Source organism: Prorops nasuta, unplaced genomic scaffold (assembly GCF_024137725.1).
Source record: "Prorops nasuta isolate Cenicafe-Biocafe unplaced genomic scaffold, Cenicafe_Pnas_1.2 PNAS00015, whole genome shotgun sequence".
Classification (NCBI taxonomy): domain Eukaryota; kingdom Metazoa; phylum Arthropoda; class Insecta; order Hymenoptera; family Bethylidae; genus Prorops; species Prorops nasuta.
Genome location: NW_027116812.1, coordinates 1,716,353 through 1,735,532, shown reverse-complemented (window position 1 = coordinate 1,735,532; position 19,180 = coordinate 1,716,353). Strand labels below are relative to the sequence as shown.

The window sequence follows — 19,180 nt, the reverse complement described above, 5'->3', positions numbered from 1 at the left end:
GATTTTAAAAGTTTCTTCATTGACTGAAAAGGTTTAATCGTTTGAAAATTATAGATAAAAATCTATAATTTAAAGAAAAACTTTACCAAAGTATCCAATGTCTAAAATATTTGCGAAAACGATTAAAACAGGTACTCGATTCTCTCATATTAGGACACAGCAATAGGATGGAACTAGATTAACCTGTGGAGATATTAAATAGAAAGTTTGGAAGAATATAAAAAGTCCTTAGAATATTCTAAATATCTCAAAACACTATCTTAACGACATACATGAAAATCCTTTCTGCTTTTCGAATACAAACGAATTTTTATAAAAAAAATTGGTGCTCTCCTAGTATATCATGTAATTTATTGTTATGCAAAACTATTGGTCCATCATTTGAAGATATAAATGGATGAAGATGGAATGTAAAATTCTTTGAAAAAATGATCTAATACACTTTTATCATAACATTTATATATTTAAAACTTAGTTAAAGAATCCTCGATTTTTATTGTTCCGTGATGATAATTTTCAGATGTTTAATATTTCATGTTACATTTTTACACTGTGTATTTTATATAGTGGAGATTAATATTAATTTACTAAAAAAAAAAAAAAGAAATCAAAATATGATGTGATACATTATCCACTTATGCTTGCAATTAAAAATTCAATAAATTATTTGGCTAAGTTATTATGACATTGTAAGCGCGCACGCAGAATAGTTTTGGTTTGATGCTGCAATTAATATTCGAAAGAAGATCCCCTATAAAAAGCAGGATGGCGAGCACCTTCAGTATTCGATTGACAGCTGAGTTTGGTAGAACGGGGCTTCAAAATGTCACTACTTGCTTATATCATAATTCTTTTAAGTACTATTATTCTTTCTGCTATAATATATGATTGCATATACACTATATCTTTGTATAAGAAAACGAGGAATTTGCCTGGTCCGAAGAAATTGCCGTTTATTGGAAGTCTACATTGCTTACTCGCTGGAAGGTTGGAAGGTATGTTTTGTAAAAAATTTCTGGTAAATTATTTTCTTTAAATACTAATATTTATTATTTTTATTTCAAAGATTTCCTCAGCAACGTGATGCGAATTACAAGTCTGTATCAGTCCCCATTCAAATTCTGGCTGGGTACTCGTTTACTTATAATAGTAACAGAAGCGGAGCAAATAAAGGTAATTAACAATAACTTTTAATTAAATCAAATATTTAGAAAATTGTACAAAAAAATTCTATTTATCAATCGCTAATATTTTTTATTTATTCAATATCCGGTATTTTTAAGTTTTATTATTAATTTCACTTTTAGACAGTGTTGTCGAGTCCAAAGGCAATTGAAAAAAATGACATGTACAAATTTTTTCGACCATGGATGGGCTCAGGATTGTTCACAGCCGAAGGTGAGATGCTAAGAAATATCCTGTACGTGTCTGACAACCGAAATTATTCATTAACTCATAAATGAAGCAATGGTGATTCTTCGTTCACTCACATACACGTACTGAACGCTCATAAAATAAATTCAAAGAGTTCTGACGATTAATACTTATTTTATACAAAATAATAAACAATATTAGGTGAAACAATAGTAGTTCTAAATGATCAATAATTATTATACGAAAAATAATTAAATTTTTTTTTTCAATTGTACTTTTTTCAGGTGCGAAATGGAAACTCCATAGAAAATTAATTACTCCAACATTTAACTTAAAAATCTTAGAATCTTTTGTGGAAATTTTTGCAAAGAAAGCAAATATATTGGTCAAAAGAATGGAAATGGAGCTTGACGGGAAAGAATTTGAAATTTCTAAATATATAGCCCGATGTACTTTGGATTTCATATGTGGTTTGATTAATATTTATATATTTAGAATATCTGTAATTATATAAATCTAAGCTTATTTTACAATTTGATAAATTATTTGCAGAAACTGCTATGGGTATAAACATTGATGCGCAAGAGGGAAATTTAAAGCATGCAGAGTCTTCGCGAGAGTAATATCATTATAGTTAAATTAAAAAATATATATATTGCATTCTGAATTAGGCTCTGGCTTTTACGTTTTGTCGCTAATATTAAATTTGTGATACGAGTGAAAAATAACAATTTTTTATCACAGTCAAAATTTTCTAATTTTAATTAATATTCGTTAGTTAAGTTTTTTGATTTTTTTGTTTGTTTAAATTATATGTAAAACTTCTTATTTTTAGGGTATTTGATATTATTTTTAAGAGAGTTTTACAAATTTGGTTGCATCCCGATATAATATTTAATAATACTAAAGCAGGGAAAAGGCAACACGAACTTATAACGTACTTGCATAGTATTACCGACGAGGCAAGTGTCCTTCTTTTGTAATATAGATCAAAAACACGATATGCTCTTTCAACAACAATAGTAGTTTAAAAGATTGAAGTCGAAACACTATAGTATCTTTCACACGAAGATTGTATAATTGTTTGAAAAATTGTATTTACAAAATATTTTAGATAGTACGTAAAAAGAAATCTGCAATGAGTTTAACGGATTCGAAACTTAAAGGATGTGGTAAGAAATAGCTTTACTAAATAAATCTTAGTGGAAAAGAGTAGTATTTAAATGTATTACGGTTATAATTATGGTTTTTAGACAATATTGCTGACAAAAATAATAAAATGTTTTTGGATCACTTAATAGAATTAACAAAAGATGGAAATAAATTCACAGATCAAGAAATTCGTGAAGAAATTGACACAATGTTGCTTGCGGTAAGTTCTTTATATTAAGACAAATTAATTTTTAAATATAAAATTTCGTTAAAATATATTAATATAGAATAATTATTTTTATAGGGTAGTGATACTTCTGCCAATGTAAATATGTTTACCCTGTTAATGTTAGCATGTCATCCGGAAATACAGGTTCTTGAAATAATTCAATCAATATGGTGAATAGTGAAAACTACAAATATTTCTAAAAAATGAATTTGCTGTATCTTTTTTTAAGGAGAAAGTGTATCAAGAACTTTATGATATATATGGCTCAAGCGATCCAGTCGTTGATCCAGTTAAGAGCGAAGATCTACAAAGAATGGATTATTTAGAAAGAGTGATCAAAGAATCTATGCGATTATTTCCTGTAGCCCCATTGATATTTCGTCGTCTTACAGGAGATATAGTTCTTGGTATGTATAAGCACAAATAGTTTAAAATATTGATTTAATTACAAATATTTGTAGATGATGGAACAATTTTACCAAGTGGAAGCTCCATTGGAATCATTATATATAAAGTACATCGCGATGAAAAATATTGGAATGAACCATTAAAATTTGACCCTGATAGGTTTCTACCAGTAAATTCTGTAAATCGGCACCCATACACGTATATTCCTTTCAGTGGTGGCTCTAGAAATTGCTTGGGTAATTGAACATTGCTAGTAAATTTCTATCTCAAAGAAATACATTTTCTAAAATGGCTTTTATCAATACTTTTAGGAATGAGATACGCGATGATGTCGATGAAAGTTTTAATAGCGACAATTTTACGAACATATGCTTTAAGAAAAGATGAAATAATACCAATAAGTAGCATTAAGCTAAAATTTCAAATAATATTAAGACCAGTAAAACCTGTAACAATACGCATTGAAAAAAGGATTTGTCGTTAGAAGTTTTATTAAATTTATATATGATGTACCATTATAAACAAAATGTTTGGTAATATGCAAATACTGTAACTCTAATAAGAAGATAACAACCTTTATATATAATTTACAATAAAAGAACTTGAATATCTTTATATTAATATAATATTTAAATAAAATAATAAAAATTTCATGCAATAAGATAAGGACTATCCAGTACACCAAAACCAGCTACAATGCCACCCTCGTTTGTACTTGCCAATTTAGATCTTAAAACATGGCCGACTTCTTCATTATGCATAATCTTATTTTTGTTTCTGAAATACAACGAATAATTAACATAATTAAAAAATGTCTAAAAGTAAATCAAAATGTGTATATAATACACATACACACATGACTTTAAAATAAATTAGATGAATTACCCTATAATTACGCCATATATTCCAAGCTCTGAAACTACTTCCGATGATTTTAACGTTTGACTTGTAATGTTAGGGGTAATCAAATAATTATTTTGTGTACCAGGAGATATACGATCCATTAAAATCCACGCAGTACGTTCTTTAGATTTTCTTATCTCTAACAGCTTGTTTTTTATATCTTTATTATATAAATTATTTCCGCCTCCTTCGCGTTGTGGTTTCAATACATAATTATTGTGTTCCTTTATAGCCCTTTCAATATTTGCTTCCCCATCACTATTCTAAAATTTAAAATCCAAGATAATATATATATAGTAATTTATTGTTAGAGAATTCTCGTAAATTACCAAATCTAGAGAGTAGAGTCCAGTAAATACATCTTGGATTTGTTTTATACAAATAGGATCATCAAAAAATCTATTTAATGCTCCAGGTACGGCTAATGCTTGCTGCACCTATTTGTACATTAATTTCTTGTAAAAAAAAAATGACATGCAAAACTCATTCATTTTTTTTACAACTAGTAGCTAACATAGCTACCTTCTTGGATCCTGCTAAATGATATTGAATTGATGGGCATTTAATAGCACAGGAGCGCTCGATTAATAATCTAGTTGACCATTCACAATCTGTAGAATATGTTTCTGGTCCATATCCAGCACGAAAATAAACAACAGCAATAACGTCATCATCTCTAAAAATATATAAATAAATAAAACTAGCAAACTTGATAAATGAAATAAATACAATATTTTACAAGATAAACTTACAAAAGTAATTCCTTATTAGGTCCCAAATTTAAACATGATTTTAAACTTACTAAACTCTTTCTTATAACTTTAATTTCAGGACTTAAACGACGAATTTCAAATTCATGAAATCTCTGATCTGAGATGTTATAAGTAACTCCATTTTCAACCACAAATAATATAGCAGCCCTTTAAAAAAATTTTATATAAATATAAATTACTCAATTTATTATTTCTTAAATTTTATGCTAAAAGAAAAGATACACACTCTTTATTATTATATAATTCCCAAGCATGGACTAATCCAGTACTAAAACCTACAGTAGTATTATTATTTGGAATCTAAAAAATAAACTTGTCAGTAATATTCATTTAAATTTTTACATTTATTAACATGATCTTTGTGGTGGCAAAACCATCACATCAATAGACAATTTTCTAACTTCTTTAAAAAAATATAATAAATTTTATATTATATTAAGATATCAATCAACTCACATTGTTTACTTCTTGCTTATGTCCTAGCTCCTCTAAAATATATCTATTGCAAAAATTATACATAATATTATAAACATTTATCTTTTCAATTTAAAAATAAATCATACATTATAAAATTCATATTCTATCAAATTAAAAGCTAGTTCAAATATTAGTATAAGATGTAGCTTATATGAGAATGATATTTTACCTGTGATATTGTGAAATAATTGGTGCTAAGCCTGCAAAACTTGATGCGATTGTATTGAACTCCACTTGTTTAATTGTTGTACCAAAATGTAATAAGTAATCGGATCTAAATAGTCCAAGACTTATATCCTAAAATATTCAATTATAAAATTAATTAATATTAAATTTATGAGAGCTTGTTTTAATATAACAACCATACTTGACTAAATCCTTCCATGGATACAGTTTCGTATATCTTATATAATTGTGCTGTGAAGTCATCAGCTTCAATAACACTGTAAAAGTAAAATATTATAAATTGTGTAATATTAAACTATATTTATAAGTTTTAATTATTGAAAAATTATATCAGCCTACCTTTGTAAAGAATTTTTTAAAAACTCATGATCATATGCAACTTTGTGCATTAACTCATTTAACAACTTTTGTATGTTCTTTCCTTTTTCAAATTCTTTTTTAGGAAAGCTAGATGGTAGCAAAGTAAATGGCACAATCTCCACTCTACCTTTTTTGTATGATTCTGGGGAGCGCATACTAATACCTTAATAATATTTAACATATTTAAAAATTGACTTGCTTTAATATTAGTTCAAAAACTGTACAATAATCTCACCATGCATTAATGTCCAGTCTATGGCTTTATCGACAACATCCTGAAGATTATCCCTTTTAAGAGATAATTTAATACAAGGCTCCAGACTCTTTTTACCCATAGTAAAATAGTCTAATAGAATAGCACTTAATGCAATAAATGAACTTATTGCAAATTATACAAATCGTTAATATTTTAAGTCTTATCAATAAAGCTGTAATAACATTGATTTAATTTAAAACTTGAAATATTTTTAATAAAGAGATGACTTTTTCAGAAAGATCATAGCAGTAAGGTGACAATTAGATAAATATATCATTAAAATATAACCCTACCTAACCAAACAATACTGAGGCTTTGGTTTTGAATGTGAACTGATCATAATTAAAAGATAAGATAAAAAAAAGAAAGGAAAATTGTTCGAAACAATCCGTTGCGTATTCATGGAAAAGCCAGGTTATCTAGCTTGTGTATATTTATATATACACACATATAATCAGCATGTAAGCCATGTAAGTAAGCTATGACGACACGTGATGTTACCATATATATTACATACTATTCACTGACAAACCATACATATACACTGATATAGCGTATGTGTAAGTATATATATATATATATATATATATATATATATTTATATATGTTCGCTACGGAAATTAGATAATAAGTTTGTTTTTTTTGGTTGCACGGTTGCACTCTGCTACACTATAGTTTATACCAGTGTATACTATAGTTCAGAAGTTAGAATGGGAGAAAACACGTTAAAACCATATTTGGCTTATTTCAGCTATAAATTTCACCACTTTAACAGTGCAACAAAAAAGAACAAACTCATAAGTAGATCCGTAAAAGTAAAGTATTAAATAAAAAGTACAGTTTGACATGAAAATAATATGCAAATATTAAGTAGAAAGCACATTAAAACAAACAAATCTAATCATTTACCAGCACAGAACAAGCAGAAAATAAATATAAATGATCATCATAGAGTAATAACGATATGGTATAATATGTTAAAAAAAGAAAAACAAAAATAATTTTATTTGATTTCATTACCGTAATTAATTTCAATCAGTAGTAATTATGCAGGATAATTTTTCTAAAAAATGAATTCCGTTTTAAGATGGCAAAAGCGATAAAATATCACAAATCACTCATTACGCTCATTATTCACTTTCTATTTTTTCATAATTAGGTTGTTACTCGGCAGAAACGATAAACTTATGAAAATTTATTCTATAGTTAACTTTTGGGTAACAAATGAGTGTATCTCTCCTTTTGCATAAATTGTGCTAAATAATTATATTGGGCGTTAAATTAAAATAATAAAAGATAGTAAACACTATTTCAAGTAGCTGTAAAATATTCAGTTTTGTAATAAACATTTTATTATGCAAATACGCGTGAAATTGTAAAACTGTTCAACAGCCGACAGTGAATAAGTATATACTATACTTTTATTTAAGTTGTTTAGTTTGAGATCGCATTGTTTTTTTATATAAATTTCAAACTTTCTTTAAATATTTCTTTATTTCAATTTTTAAAATCTAATATATAGCTAGTTTTGATCCGATAGAATGTAAATTGTTATAATATTTTATACAAGACACATTATGTGTCCTTGTGTGCAATACTGATGACGACATGGATGTATAGTTGAATGTATATACAATGAATCGTGTATGATCAAATGGAATTGTTAAAAATAAAAAATAATACTAATCACACATTGTAATCTGTTTACCTCAACCCACACATACACACACACTTATATAAAAGTTTATTGTATATTATTTTCGATAATTTTGTATCCTATTATTAGGGATTTAATATACATTTGTTTTAATAATGGACGTGTAGAGAGTATGCTATATATAAACATCTACAGATAAATAACCAATAATAATAATATTTTCCTGATAATTGAGAAACACACCTGTTATCTTTAAAAAATTTTAATTGATGGTTTATATTCAAATTTAGCTTCAATTTATCAGCACTTCTAAAATTATCATAATAAAACAATATTTTTAATATTATACCACAGAAGCTGTCAAGAAACTGCAGGGTTTACTACACATTTGAAAAGTGCATGAATATGCAAATATATGGTGACAGACAAGATAAAAAGCTTGTTAAAAATATTTATTAAAAACATCTTTTATTCATAAATGCAATACTATATAAATATACCGATATTACAATCCATATTTTTAGAATATTATTTTCTCTAATTCGTTTTTTGTAAATTACTAAATGTTTACTAATAATTTTTTCCAAAAATAAACGTGCAAGTTGTAATTTCATAAAGTCAATTATGTAAATGAAAATAAAAATTTATATGTTTATTGCAAATTAAAGAAAAGCATCCACATATTATTCATTCATCGCGAATGTGAGATTTAAGGGGCCATTCATGCCCATATATACGGCACTTGACCGATATGATACTAAAGCAACTCGATTTACAACTTGCAGCTCAATAAAGCAATTCTGTAATATTATCCTTATCACGATAAATTTTAGTAAGCATTCAGCATACATACACACACACATATTAACCATCCATGTATCATTCTCACACGAGCCACGCAACTATTACAAAATCGCGTAAAGAGCTTCGGCTGTGATCAGTAAATTTCGTACACGTCAGGTGCAAGCGGGAAGTATAAATAGTTGTGTTAAAAACAGTTAATACTAGCAGAACAATAGTAGAATAATTTATCAGGAAATCAATAATAATGAATGAGACCTTGATAAAAATTAAATAAATAATAACAAAATAATTAAGGTTTATTAAATTTATTTAGATTTAATAAAACGCGGTAATATTTTATTAACATAATAAAATAAATGGCACATATGCGGTGAAAATAATATATTAAATTATTTTTAATCGCTTCTAATTAGAAATAAATGGTAAAGATTATGAAAAAAAAAACACGGCACGCGATTGACTGATAACTCGAATGTGGAAATATACCCACGCTTCACAAAAAGGACCACCTGGAAGAAGAAATGCCTATTAAAGGTCTTTTTCATTGGCTCTCAAAATGCTATCTTTTCCATGTAGGATATCAACTTTGAAGTGTATTAGCATAAGTATTTTTGCAAAAATTGGAGGTCATAGATGGCAAAATGATCATTTTGGGAGTTGATAAAAGAGATCTTAATCAACTAAATCAACTTGCTGAGCAGTAGCAAATGATTTACGCAGCTTTAACTTACAAATTACAACCAATAGAACGTGTGCTCAGTAACCTGCCCAGCCGCGCAACCCTACATACATATCACATACTAGAAAAATTTGAGACAACGTGAGTCAAATCAAATCATCACATTATTGGCTGCTTTCCTGTTAGCTTGAAATTCGACACAGTCAGACATAATCGGACACAAATGGTACATTGCATGTCACCCAAAATGTACATTTGTATCCAATTGTGTCTGACTGTGTCGATTTTCAGTCTAACTGGAAAGCACCCATTAGGTCTGTTCTCGTTGGCCTACACTTTTAACACTTTCTACACTTTCCGTATTTCTGTCTTTGTCCATTGTATAAGTTGACACCCTAAAAAGTGCACAAAGTGTAAAAAGTGTAGGCAACGAGAACAGACCTATTGTTGAGCTCCAGCAGTGTAGGAACGTCAGGATTGAACAATTCAATACAGAAAGCTCGTCAATTTACCAAACAAAAACATGTAGTAACGCATATTGAAATTGAAATTTATATTTATTTTAATACAGAAAATTTTTATATCGCAGAAATAATTAATTAATAAAATAATTATTTTATAGAGACTTTCCGAATATACTTTTTTCAATTCGATTCTCATCTATAACATAAGTCTTCCATGGCTGATGCTTACGTGTGGTGAATGTTGAATCAGATGAATATGGTGATATCGGTATTCAGGTGAATTTGGGTAAGGATGGTCGCTAATATTTTCTGTATTAAATCTAGTTTTTCATTCTTTTTTACTTAGATATTAATATTCTTTGTCATTGTTTTTAAAGGAATAGCTTTAATACATTATAAAATAACTCGTCTGATAGTGCGCTAATTCAAATGAAACGAAATTAATTACGTACAACCAGAAATGAGGGGAAAGGGGGGAAAGATTGCTCATGGACGTTGGATTGAATGCCGTGTCCGCGCACAAGCCACCGGGCGTCCGCCCGGGCATCGACGCTGTAAAAACTAAAAACCTCTTGAAAAATCGGATATTTGTCAGCGCTACCTAGCGGTGAAGTAACTGAAACATTACGTGCTTTTCGCGTATCCAATATGGTAAAAAACGCACAAGAAGTAAGAAGTAACACGAATGTAACTGGTCGCTCGGGTGTATTTAATTTTACTTCTTATACAATACACTTGGCTAAGAGTCATTTTACAGACATCTACTCAACTAATTGATGAAAAGGCGGCTAAAAGACAACTAAAAGTAACTTTATGTCAAGTGTGTTGCTATATAGGAAATCAAATTAAATACGCTCGCGCGACCAAAAATTCCTGTCATCTCTTGCGCGCACATTACTGTACATACATTATTATATATATTATACATATACGCGAAGATAATGTTTCAGTTATTTCACCGTTAGGTGGCACTAACAAACCTCATCCGATTTCGAGATTTGCGGCGTCGGCGGCTCGTGCGCAGGGACGGCGCGCAAACGTCCATAAGCGATCTCTCCCCTCATCTTTGGTAAAACTCGTAAAACAGTGAAAAAGAAGTACCTTATATTTGTTAGAAGCCTGTACCTACATGGTTAATCATGAGTGACTATTCAGCGGTAGCTCCGCCTCAGAATTTCAGCCAAAGTTCTGCTTTTGCAGCGGCTTTGCAGCGAGCAAAACAGGTTTGTATTATTGCAGCTTTTCTTAGCAGTAATTAACCTATTTATAACGGTAGGTAAAAAAAAGTGTTTTCTTCTAATATACAAAGATGCCCACTTCTCTTTAACAATGTTCTTATTTGAATTCTAATTATTAATGTTTTCATGTAAGTATCAGTAGTAATTAAATTTATTTAATTTTTTACTTTGCAAAACAGATAGCGGCTAAAATCAATCCTGGAGGTGCACAAAATAGTCAGGACTCAAAGTTGAAGCGTCCAGCTGAAGATTCAACAGGTAATAGCAGCTTTGCCAATAATATAATGTTCAGCAAAATTAATTTTGAGTTATAGCTTTGTTATTCATTAATATAATTATTCAATTCTATTTAAACAATTTTTTGAAACCTCTTATAGAACCAGAAGCAAAAAAGATGGCAGCTATGGTAGCAGATCCATTAATGGGACTCCGTACTGGTCCTGCAGGAAACAGCTCTCTTGGTGACAATCCGTTGGGAAGTAGGATAGGAGGCCAAGCTACATCTCCACCTCCGATAGGTGGAATTGGAAGTATATGCAATGAAGATATAAGAGTTCCAGATAAGATGGTTGGTTTAAGTAAGTATTCTTTTTAATACTAATCTATTCAAAAATTTTAATAAATTCTATAATTCAAATAGTTTTTTTTTTAAATAGATCTTTCTTAATAAAACTCATTTAAACAGTTCGTTTCCTTTCTATGATTGCTTATCTACAAACATATGTTAAATTAAAATTATTGGTTTTTTAATAGCCTGAAGTATATATATATAGTGAAACTTAATCTGAATTAAAATTTGCTGTTTTTACAGTAATTGGTAGAGGAGGGGAACAAATAACAAGATTGCAAAGTGAAACAGGATGTAAAATTCAAATGGCCCCTGAAAGTGGTGGTCTCCCAGAACGTGTTTGTACTTTAACTGGCTCACGAGAAGCTGTCAAGTAACTTATTCTCCCTTTTTATTGAATTATCTATAAGATTTTGTATGCAATACAGGATTTGCTGTTTCAACAGAAACATGACCTAATCATAAATGGATTTTATTAAAATCTATATATAACTAGCACTAGTCTTTGTATTTATATAAATTACATACATACGATATTATTGAAAACCACTCAAGCAAATCTGCTATCCTCCTTAATGCAGTAATCATATTGGATGTATTTCAAACCACTATCAAGTTTTCAATGTTATATCTTTTTTTAAAAATTACCCTCAAATACCACAATATGTAAATGTGTGTAGCATAATTATTTTAATAATTTATCACTATGTCATATATGCCTTTCACATTAGCTACCATCATACTCTTATTTAAAATCTTTTGGGTTTCTGATGTAAAATATAGGCTTCATGTATATTTAAATTAATTTAATTTTCATATTTTATATTGTATTGTATATTACTATTTCATATTTATATTGTTAGGAAATTTTTTAAAATGCATATATTTGCTTCAGCATTTTGCAAATTTTAAATGTTTACAGACAGCTTATTTAGCTCCTGGGCAAGCATAGCTGAATCTAGTTCATCCATATGTGTATTTTATAAATTTTTATCATACTATCCATTTGAATTTCGCTCTTTTAAATATTTATTGACTAATAGTGTATTGCTTTCAATAGGGTATGGAGAATAATGGAAGGAAGGAGGATAGGATATGCATAGGAAACGGGTTGTTCACAAATGGAGGAAATTCAAATTTTTCTGCTTTTGAGCTGTTCCAATTATTACAATTATGACAGTCATCAAACTTCATTAATATATTCAATGTTCTTTCCATGCTCAAAAATAAATCGTTGATATTACAACTATAAAATATTATATAAACTATATTCATTTATACTTATAACAGTAATAGAAAATTTGATTATGTGTTGCAAACAAATTTCATTATTTTGAAGACATAATTTTTGCCATTATCAATAATCAAAACCTTACATACTATTACCTTGTTTCAGCCGAGCTAAGGAACTGGTTCTTTCTATTGTAAATCAAAGAAGCAGGACAGAGGGAGTAGGGGAATTAAATATAAGCAATACTGGTTCAGGGATGATAGGTCATCCTGGATTTGTTGAAATAATGATCCCAGGTCCTAAAGTTGGTCTTATAATAGGTAAAGGAGGTGAAACTATTAAGCAATTGCAAGAGAAATCAGGGGCTAAGATGGTTGTTATTCAAGAAGGCCCCTCCCAAGAACAAGAGAAACCGTTAAGGTATATAAAAAAACTAGTGTTTTTAAAGCAATGATTCTATTAATTGTAATTCAATATAAACGTATATACATATGTATATTTACATCAGAATAACAGGTGATCCTCAAAAAGTAGAGTACGCTAAGCAATTAGTGTATGAATTAATAGCTGAAAAAGAAATGCAAATGTTTCAAAGAGTATCGAGAGCTGGTGATAGAAGTGGAAGTTATTCAAGCGAGGGGGGATTTAGTCATGGATCTGCAAACAATGATGGAGTAGAAGTAAGTATTGGATGCAACGAAGAAACCGAGAGTAATTTCTGTAGATGTAATTGAAAAAGCAGCGTGTCTAAATAGTCAACCAAAACATACGTTGTATACATAGACAGGAATAGTAATAAATACAGCTGAATTTTATTGACGCAGGTACTTGTTCCGCGGGCTGCTGTTGGTGTAGTTATTGGTAAAGGTGGGGACATGATACGAAAGATACAAGCCGAAACAGGCGCTAAAGTTCAATTTCAACAAGGTAGAGAAGACGGACCTGGTGATCGTAAATGTTTATTATCCGGAAAACACCAAGCCGTTGAACAAGCCCGTCAACGAATTCAGGAACTTATTGATAGCGTAATGGTAAATCACAAATTTGGACAGTTCGTATACAATCGTGTACAAAAATGCCGCGATATAGTTCCTGTATTTATTATTATTCCTGAAATCTATAACATTATGATGTTTGATTGGTGAATGACTTTTATATATATTGAGATTAAATCATATATACTTTTCTCCTAGAGAAGAGATGATGGGAGAAATAATGCGGGAGGTGGTCGAGGTGGACCTAGGGGAAATGGATTTAGTGGAAACCGAAATCCAAATGAATATGGTGGAGGATGGGATAGACGTGCTCAAGGAGGGCCTATGCAGGATAAGGTTGAAATCACATTTACAGTGCCCTCTTCTAAATGTGGAATTATTATTGGAAAAGGTGAAATTTATTTTAGAGACAACTGATATAATTATAATTCTCAAAAATAATAAGAAAATTCTCTAATCTATAATCATTTCTTTTAAAGTGTATTGAAAACTATCTTTACTTAGGATAGTATTTTGTTGAAGACTGGATTGGTGTAATATTCAATTTTTCTAGTTCAGTTTTTCTCTTCAACAATTACTATTTTTAGGGTACAAAAACTATTACAAATCATAAATTTACGCCTTTTTTTACACCCTAGGAAGAATGTGCGATAGTTACAATTTTGAAATTATACCGTTCAGTGATGTAACATCTCTTTACACTATGTAAAACGAATATCAATTTGTATCATCTGAAAGTTTATAGTTAGGTTTATTAAGTTTTTACGGTTCCATTATTAATCGTAGAAATTATTGTTAAATAGGTGGAGAAACCATAAAACAAATAAATCAGCAAACCGGTGCACACTGCGAATTGGATAGAAGAAACCAGAGTAATGAAAACGAAAAAATTTTCATAATTCGTGGAAATCCGGAACAAGTTGAACACGCGAAAAGAATTTTTAGTGAAAAATTGGGAATGGTAAATAATTTGTGTAATTAGCGGTTTGAACAAAATAAATATACATATTATACACATTTATTTATAAAAATATTTTTAGGGTCCTGCTGGAGGAGCTTTCCCTGGTGGACAAAATACAATCGGATATAATCCAAATTGGAATGCAGGTGCAGGTTACCAAGCTTGGCCAAATCAAGCACAAACTAATGATGCAGGTATATTATTTTTACTGTGGTCTCCTAATAGATCAGATGTACCTATGTTTAAAAACTAAACATCCTGTCTTTTTGTACAGGTAATGCTAATCAAGCTTCTATTCAAGTAAATCCTCAAACCGGTCAACCAGACTACAGTGCTCAATGGGCCGAATATTACCGATCACTTGGTATGCATAGAGAGGCAGATATGATTGAACAGCAATCAAAACAAGGAAAACCAGATCACAATCAAGGAGGTAAGGTTAAAAATAAGCTGATATAATGGTTCTATGTATATTTAATTTTATTTATGTAAACTGTCGTACGTATAACATATTTGTTTACACAATTTTAAACAATTTTTTTTTTGTCAATAGGAAACGCACAAAGTCAATCAAACTCCACTTCAGTTTGTATTACGGGACCAGGTCAACAGCCACAGCCTCAACAGCAACAGCAACAAGGAGCTTCCCAAAATGGGGGCCAAGCTGACTATAGTGCACAATGGGCAGAATATTATAGAAGTATTGGTAAAATTAAAGAAGCTGAAGCTATAGAAGCTCAAATGAAAGCTGGAAAGGTAAAAAGAGAACAAAAACTTCTGTATAATTGATTCATTTTGTTTTAAATTCAATTAAATATTTTTTCTTGTCTTATAGTTGGGAATGCAGAATAATCAAATACAACCACAACTGCAGCAAAATATGCAAGGTCAAGGGACCGGACCACCAGGAGGTGGTACACCGAATTCCTTCCCACAAGCATATGGAAATTATCCAGGAATGAATACTGGATCAAATCCAGGAGCGTATTATGCCTCAGGTGCTGGATCTACAAATCCACAGCAGTCAGCTCAACAAAATCCATCTTTTCCTTCTGGCTACCAAAATTACTCTTACCCGCAGCCAAACTCCGACAATTAAGCTTCCTATCACAAGAACCGTAAGTATTTGTAACTTCGTAATTTCTGAGTAGAAAGTTGTACGACACTGAATATTAAATTAATTATTACATACTTTACTATAACAGATACGATAATATTATAATTGACACATTATTTTTAAAAGAAATTTAATTTACATCAAGAGACACGGTAGTGTTTTGATGGCAAGTCATTTGAAAGAAAAACTACAAATTATATTTATGTCTAATATTTTTTTTTACATTACTTTTAATAATTTAGAGTCGCACAACTTTATGAAAAATAATATTGAAATATTACTATCAATGTAAGATTAAATCCTTTTCTGCAATTTGTTGAATCATTTTTATATATGTGTACACACAAAAAAAATCATGATTTGTGAATTTCGATTCTACATTGATATTATAGCTTCTTTTTAAATCAATGGTGTAATAGACACAGCATTTTTTATAATAATGTATATTATTTATTTATTATTATTATTTTTATTCTTATTCTTATTATTAGGGATTTCAGGTCTTTTTGATTATTGTAAAATTTAAATTATTTTATACTTTATTTGGTTGTTTGATATATTTCTTATAACTTTTATTTTACACCTTTGACCTATTATTGAAAAATATTTGCTCCCCATTTCTTATGTAAACCCTTTCTTGATTTCAGACAGTTTTCAGATATCTTTCCATCAGGATGTGGTTATTGACTGCAAAGTTTTCATACACTTATCCATACACACACATAAACACAAATAATTATAAAAATAGGTGATTTTATACAATTTATAAGTCTCACGAAATCGAATAATTGAAATTAAAGCTTATTGTATGAGCAGTGAAATTTTTTATAATATAAAGTAGTACCAGCATATAATACGTAAATAGTGAAATATTATGAAAAGTTCATTGCTTAATTTTTAACAAAGAATAAGAAATTAAATGTTTAATTCACACAAATTATTAGCGTTACACGATACTGATGCGATGATTTCTATTATGTTCCACGCTTATATTACCTTGTCTATTTGTTTTATAATATAGTAATAATAAAATAAGACAAACTAACAGGTGAAGGAAGCAGCAGATCAATATGAGGAACGAGATCAGCAACACTACCATTTTTGTTGGTTTGGAAATACTTGCTCGATCATATTGTCACAAATGAGTAACTAAGGAATATTGAAACGTGTAACATGTTATGAAATATTTATGTATTAATGTTTCAATTATGAAACACTGTCCTATCAAGGAGCTCTTAACAGTATATAACTATACGAACAATGATCCACATTTAACTCTAGGTCATAGTCATTATATAAATAATCATTATATATATATATATATATATATATATATATATATATATATACACATATATTCCGATCTATATACATATATGTATGTATGTGTGTGTATATCGATCGAAATATTATAATAATATTATATTAAAAGTATCTATGCATACATTAATATTCCTACGTAATATCGTACCCAAAATGTGTACGCTTATGCATACATACCACATATTGGTTTATATATGATAAATACAATAATATTCTAGTTTCTTGCTGATTTTGGTCATTTCTTTTATTACTTAAAACTGCAAGAATTTTAGATATACCGAGCAACAAAATAGAGGAAAGCTTACTTCCATTATGGTAAAATGCAGCACGAAGAAATTTATCACCTGCAAATGTATTGCCTCTTTTTGTCTTATTGAAATTCATAGGCTTCATGAACTGAATGTTTGGAGGTCAGCCGATCGGTTTTTACGAACGATTTTTTACTATTATTGTATATTTTACTATATTTGATTTAAATTGGTCAACGTGTCTCATTAAAAGTGGTTCATCAAGTATGTAATAATGGTTTTCTAATTTAAACAAATTTCTATTAAATGAAATTATTTTTCCTTTGAAGTTCAGTAAGGTTAGCATAAAAATTTCCTAACAAACGACAAAGATAATGGGAGGCTAATCAACAGTTGAACATATGCAATTTATTAATATCTATATATTATTAATATTTATCTACATCATATGATGAATGTAAATGTTTATTTGAATATTTAGAATCAGATAAGAGTATCTAAATTATTTCAAAATAAAAATGCAGCTAGACTTTTCCACCTCTCACTTTCTCTATCTTTCTCTTTCTTCTTTCTTCTCTCTTCTCTCTTTTTTTCTTTTTTTCTTTTTTTCTTTTTTTCTTCTTAAGCGTACTTTATATACTTAAGTAAAACTGCTTAGAAAGGTATTTTACAATTGTTTGTGACATTTCAATTTTCAATAATTTTGTACTTTTTAAAATTAACCCATGTAAGCACTTAAATAATGAATTTTACAACTACAATGTACTTTTGTATTATTTTCATTAATTGATTTGTATTTTATGAAATGAATCATAATTATATCTTATAGGCATATTTCTTGAAGGTTTAAATGATTTGGATGATAATGGTGACAAATGTAAGTATATAATAAGTAAATAAAATTTGATTTATTAAAGTGTACCCATAATATGTTCTATTTCATGATTTTTAGAATTTCTTGTATGCTCTGTTACACGTGTAGGTGGCTTGTTGTTTTAATTGACATTAAACTCTTAAATACTAGTGAGTCACATTAATATTTTTTGCTATTTATTATCACTTTGACTGTAAGCAAGAAGAAAATATTATTTAATTTTAGGTTTATTAAGAAAATAAAAATCTCTTTCTTTACAAAATTAATGTTAAAACCAAAATGTTTCAGGAGCAGGGCATCAGAAACTTGACCAGTGTCTTTGAGCAGGAGAAGCAAATTGCATGAGATTTCTCTATTCGTACATACGATTGTGCTCTCAGTGACTGATATGTTTAATTAAGTAAAAAAAACTATAGATACAAAGACTGGGTAATCTGCAGACAGTTTTTTTTTTGTATGAAATGCTTTCATTATTATCATGAACTAATTATCAAGTGTACATATTTTTTCATTTTACCTTCATTGATACAAAATCATAATAGATTAATACATTTTTTATTACGGGCAGTGATAATTAATATTTTACTAGTTTATATTTCTCTCGACTGCAACTTCTTTATATGTTCCGAGTATCAAAAAATTCACAATATCAAATCTGTTTCGTCGCTTATGTATGTTTGATTATTTTTTACATACAATTTTGTAAATCACTCTTAATGTTTTTATCTGCTGTTGATGTTATTCTATATAGCTTTAAGCTGTACAACTATAGAATAGCGAATATCGACTTTCATTTGCGCTGTTATAGTATACGAATTTTATTTATATATACACATCTTGTATGCTGATAGAATAAATGAATTTTTGTTACAAAATAGTTTTAATAGAAAACACTTTTATTTA

At 29.0% G+C, this 19,180-nt stretch overlaps 3 protein-coding genes across 8 annotated transcripts; 2 read left to right on the top strand and 1 right to left on the bottom strand.

Annotated features, from left to right (window-relative positions):
- Positions 1-823: 823 nt before the first annotated feature.
- Positions 824-3,647, top strand: LOC136778817 (cytochrome P450 4C1-like). Its single transcript, XM_066735945.1, has 12 exons — positions 824-995; positions 1,067-1,173; positions 1,308-1,398; positions 1,659-1,844; positions 1,927-1,993; positions 2,210-2,353; positions 2,518-2,546; positions 2,628-2,746; positions 2,831-2,899; positions 2,985-3,162; positions 3,217-3,399; positions 3,475-3,647. The coding sequence occupies exons 1-12, from the start codon at positions 824-826 to the stop codon at positions 3,645-3,647; spliced, it is 1,518 nt and encodes a 505-aa protein (XP_066592042.1).
- A 3-nt stretch (positions 3,648-3,650) lies between these two features.
- Positions 3,651-6,684, bottom strand: LOC136779217 (glutathione synthetase-like). 2 transcript variants are annotated; one of them, XM_066736685.1, is made up of 12 exons: positions 6,412-6,683; positions 6,098-6,290; positions 5,842-6,025; positions 5,684-5,759; positions 5,486-5,613; positions 5,296-5,338; positions 5,066-5,139; positions 4,819-4,986; positions 4,589-4,742; positions 4,396-4,503; positions 4,049-4,329; positions 3,651-3,940 (listed from the first exon to the last, which is right to left on the bottom strand). In XM_066736685.1, the coding sequence occupies exons 2-12, from the start codon at positions 6,195-6,197 to the stop codon at positions 3,814-3,816; spliced, it is 1,443 nt and encodes a 480-aa protein (XP_066592782.1). In that variant the 5' UTR covers positions 6,198-6,290; positions 6,412-6,683; the 3' UTR covers positions 3,651-3,813. The 2 variants fall into 2 exon arrangements, with proteins under 2 accessions (XP_066592782.1, XP_066592783.1); XM_066736686.1 differs by having other exon boundaries at positions 6,098-6,684.
- A 3,282-nt stretch (positions 6,685-9,966) lies between these two features.
- Psi (P-element somatic inhibitor) lies at positions 9,967-19,096 on the top strand. 5 transcript variants are annotated; one of them, XM_066736491.1, is made up of 15 exons: positions 9,967-10,008; positions 10,838-10,945; positions 11,140-11,218; positions 11,338-11,538; positions 11,772-11,901; positions 12,925-13,179; positions 13,268-13,439; positions 13,584-13,790; positions 13,953-14,145; positions 14,558-14,715; positions 14,795-14,909; positions 14,990-15,148; positions 15,269-15,471; positions 15,551-15,833; positions 16,480-18,559. In XM_066736491.1, the coding sequence occupies exons 2-14, from the start codon at positions 10,862-10,864 to the stop codon at positions 15,812-15,814; spliced, it is 2,220 nt and encodes a 739-aa protein (XP_066592588.1). In that variant the 5' UTR covers positions 9,967-10,008; positions 10,838-10,861; the 3' UTR covers positions 15,815-15,833; positions 16,480-18,559. The 5 variants fall into 5 exon arrangements, with proteins under 5 accessions (XP_066592588.1, XP_066592590.1, XP_066592589.1 ...); XM_066736493.1 differs by lacking the exon at positions 9,967-10,008 and having other exon boundaries at positions 10,704-10,945; positions 16,484-18,559; XM_066736492.1 differs by lacking the exons at positions 9,967-10,008; positions 16,480-18,559 and adding an exon at positions 18,566-19,096 and having other exon boundaries at positions 10,705-10,945.
- The last annotated feature ends 84 nt before the right edge of the window (positions 19,097-19,180 follow it).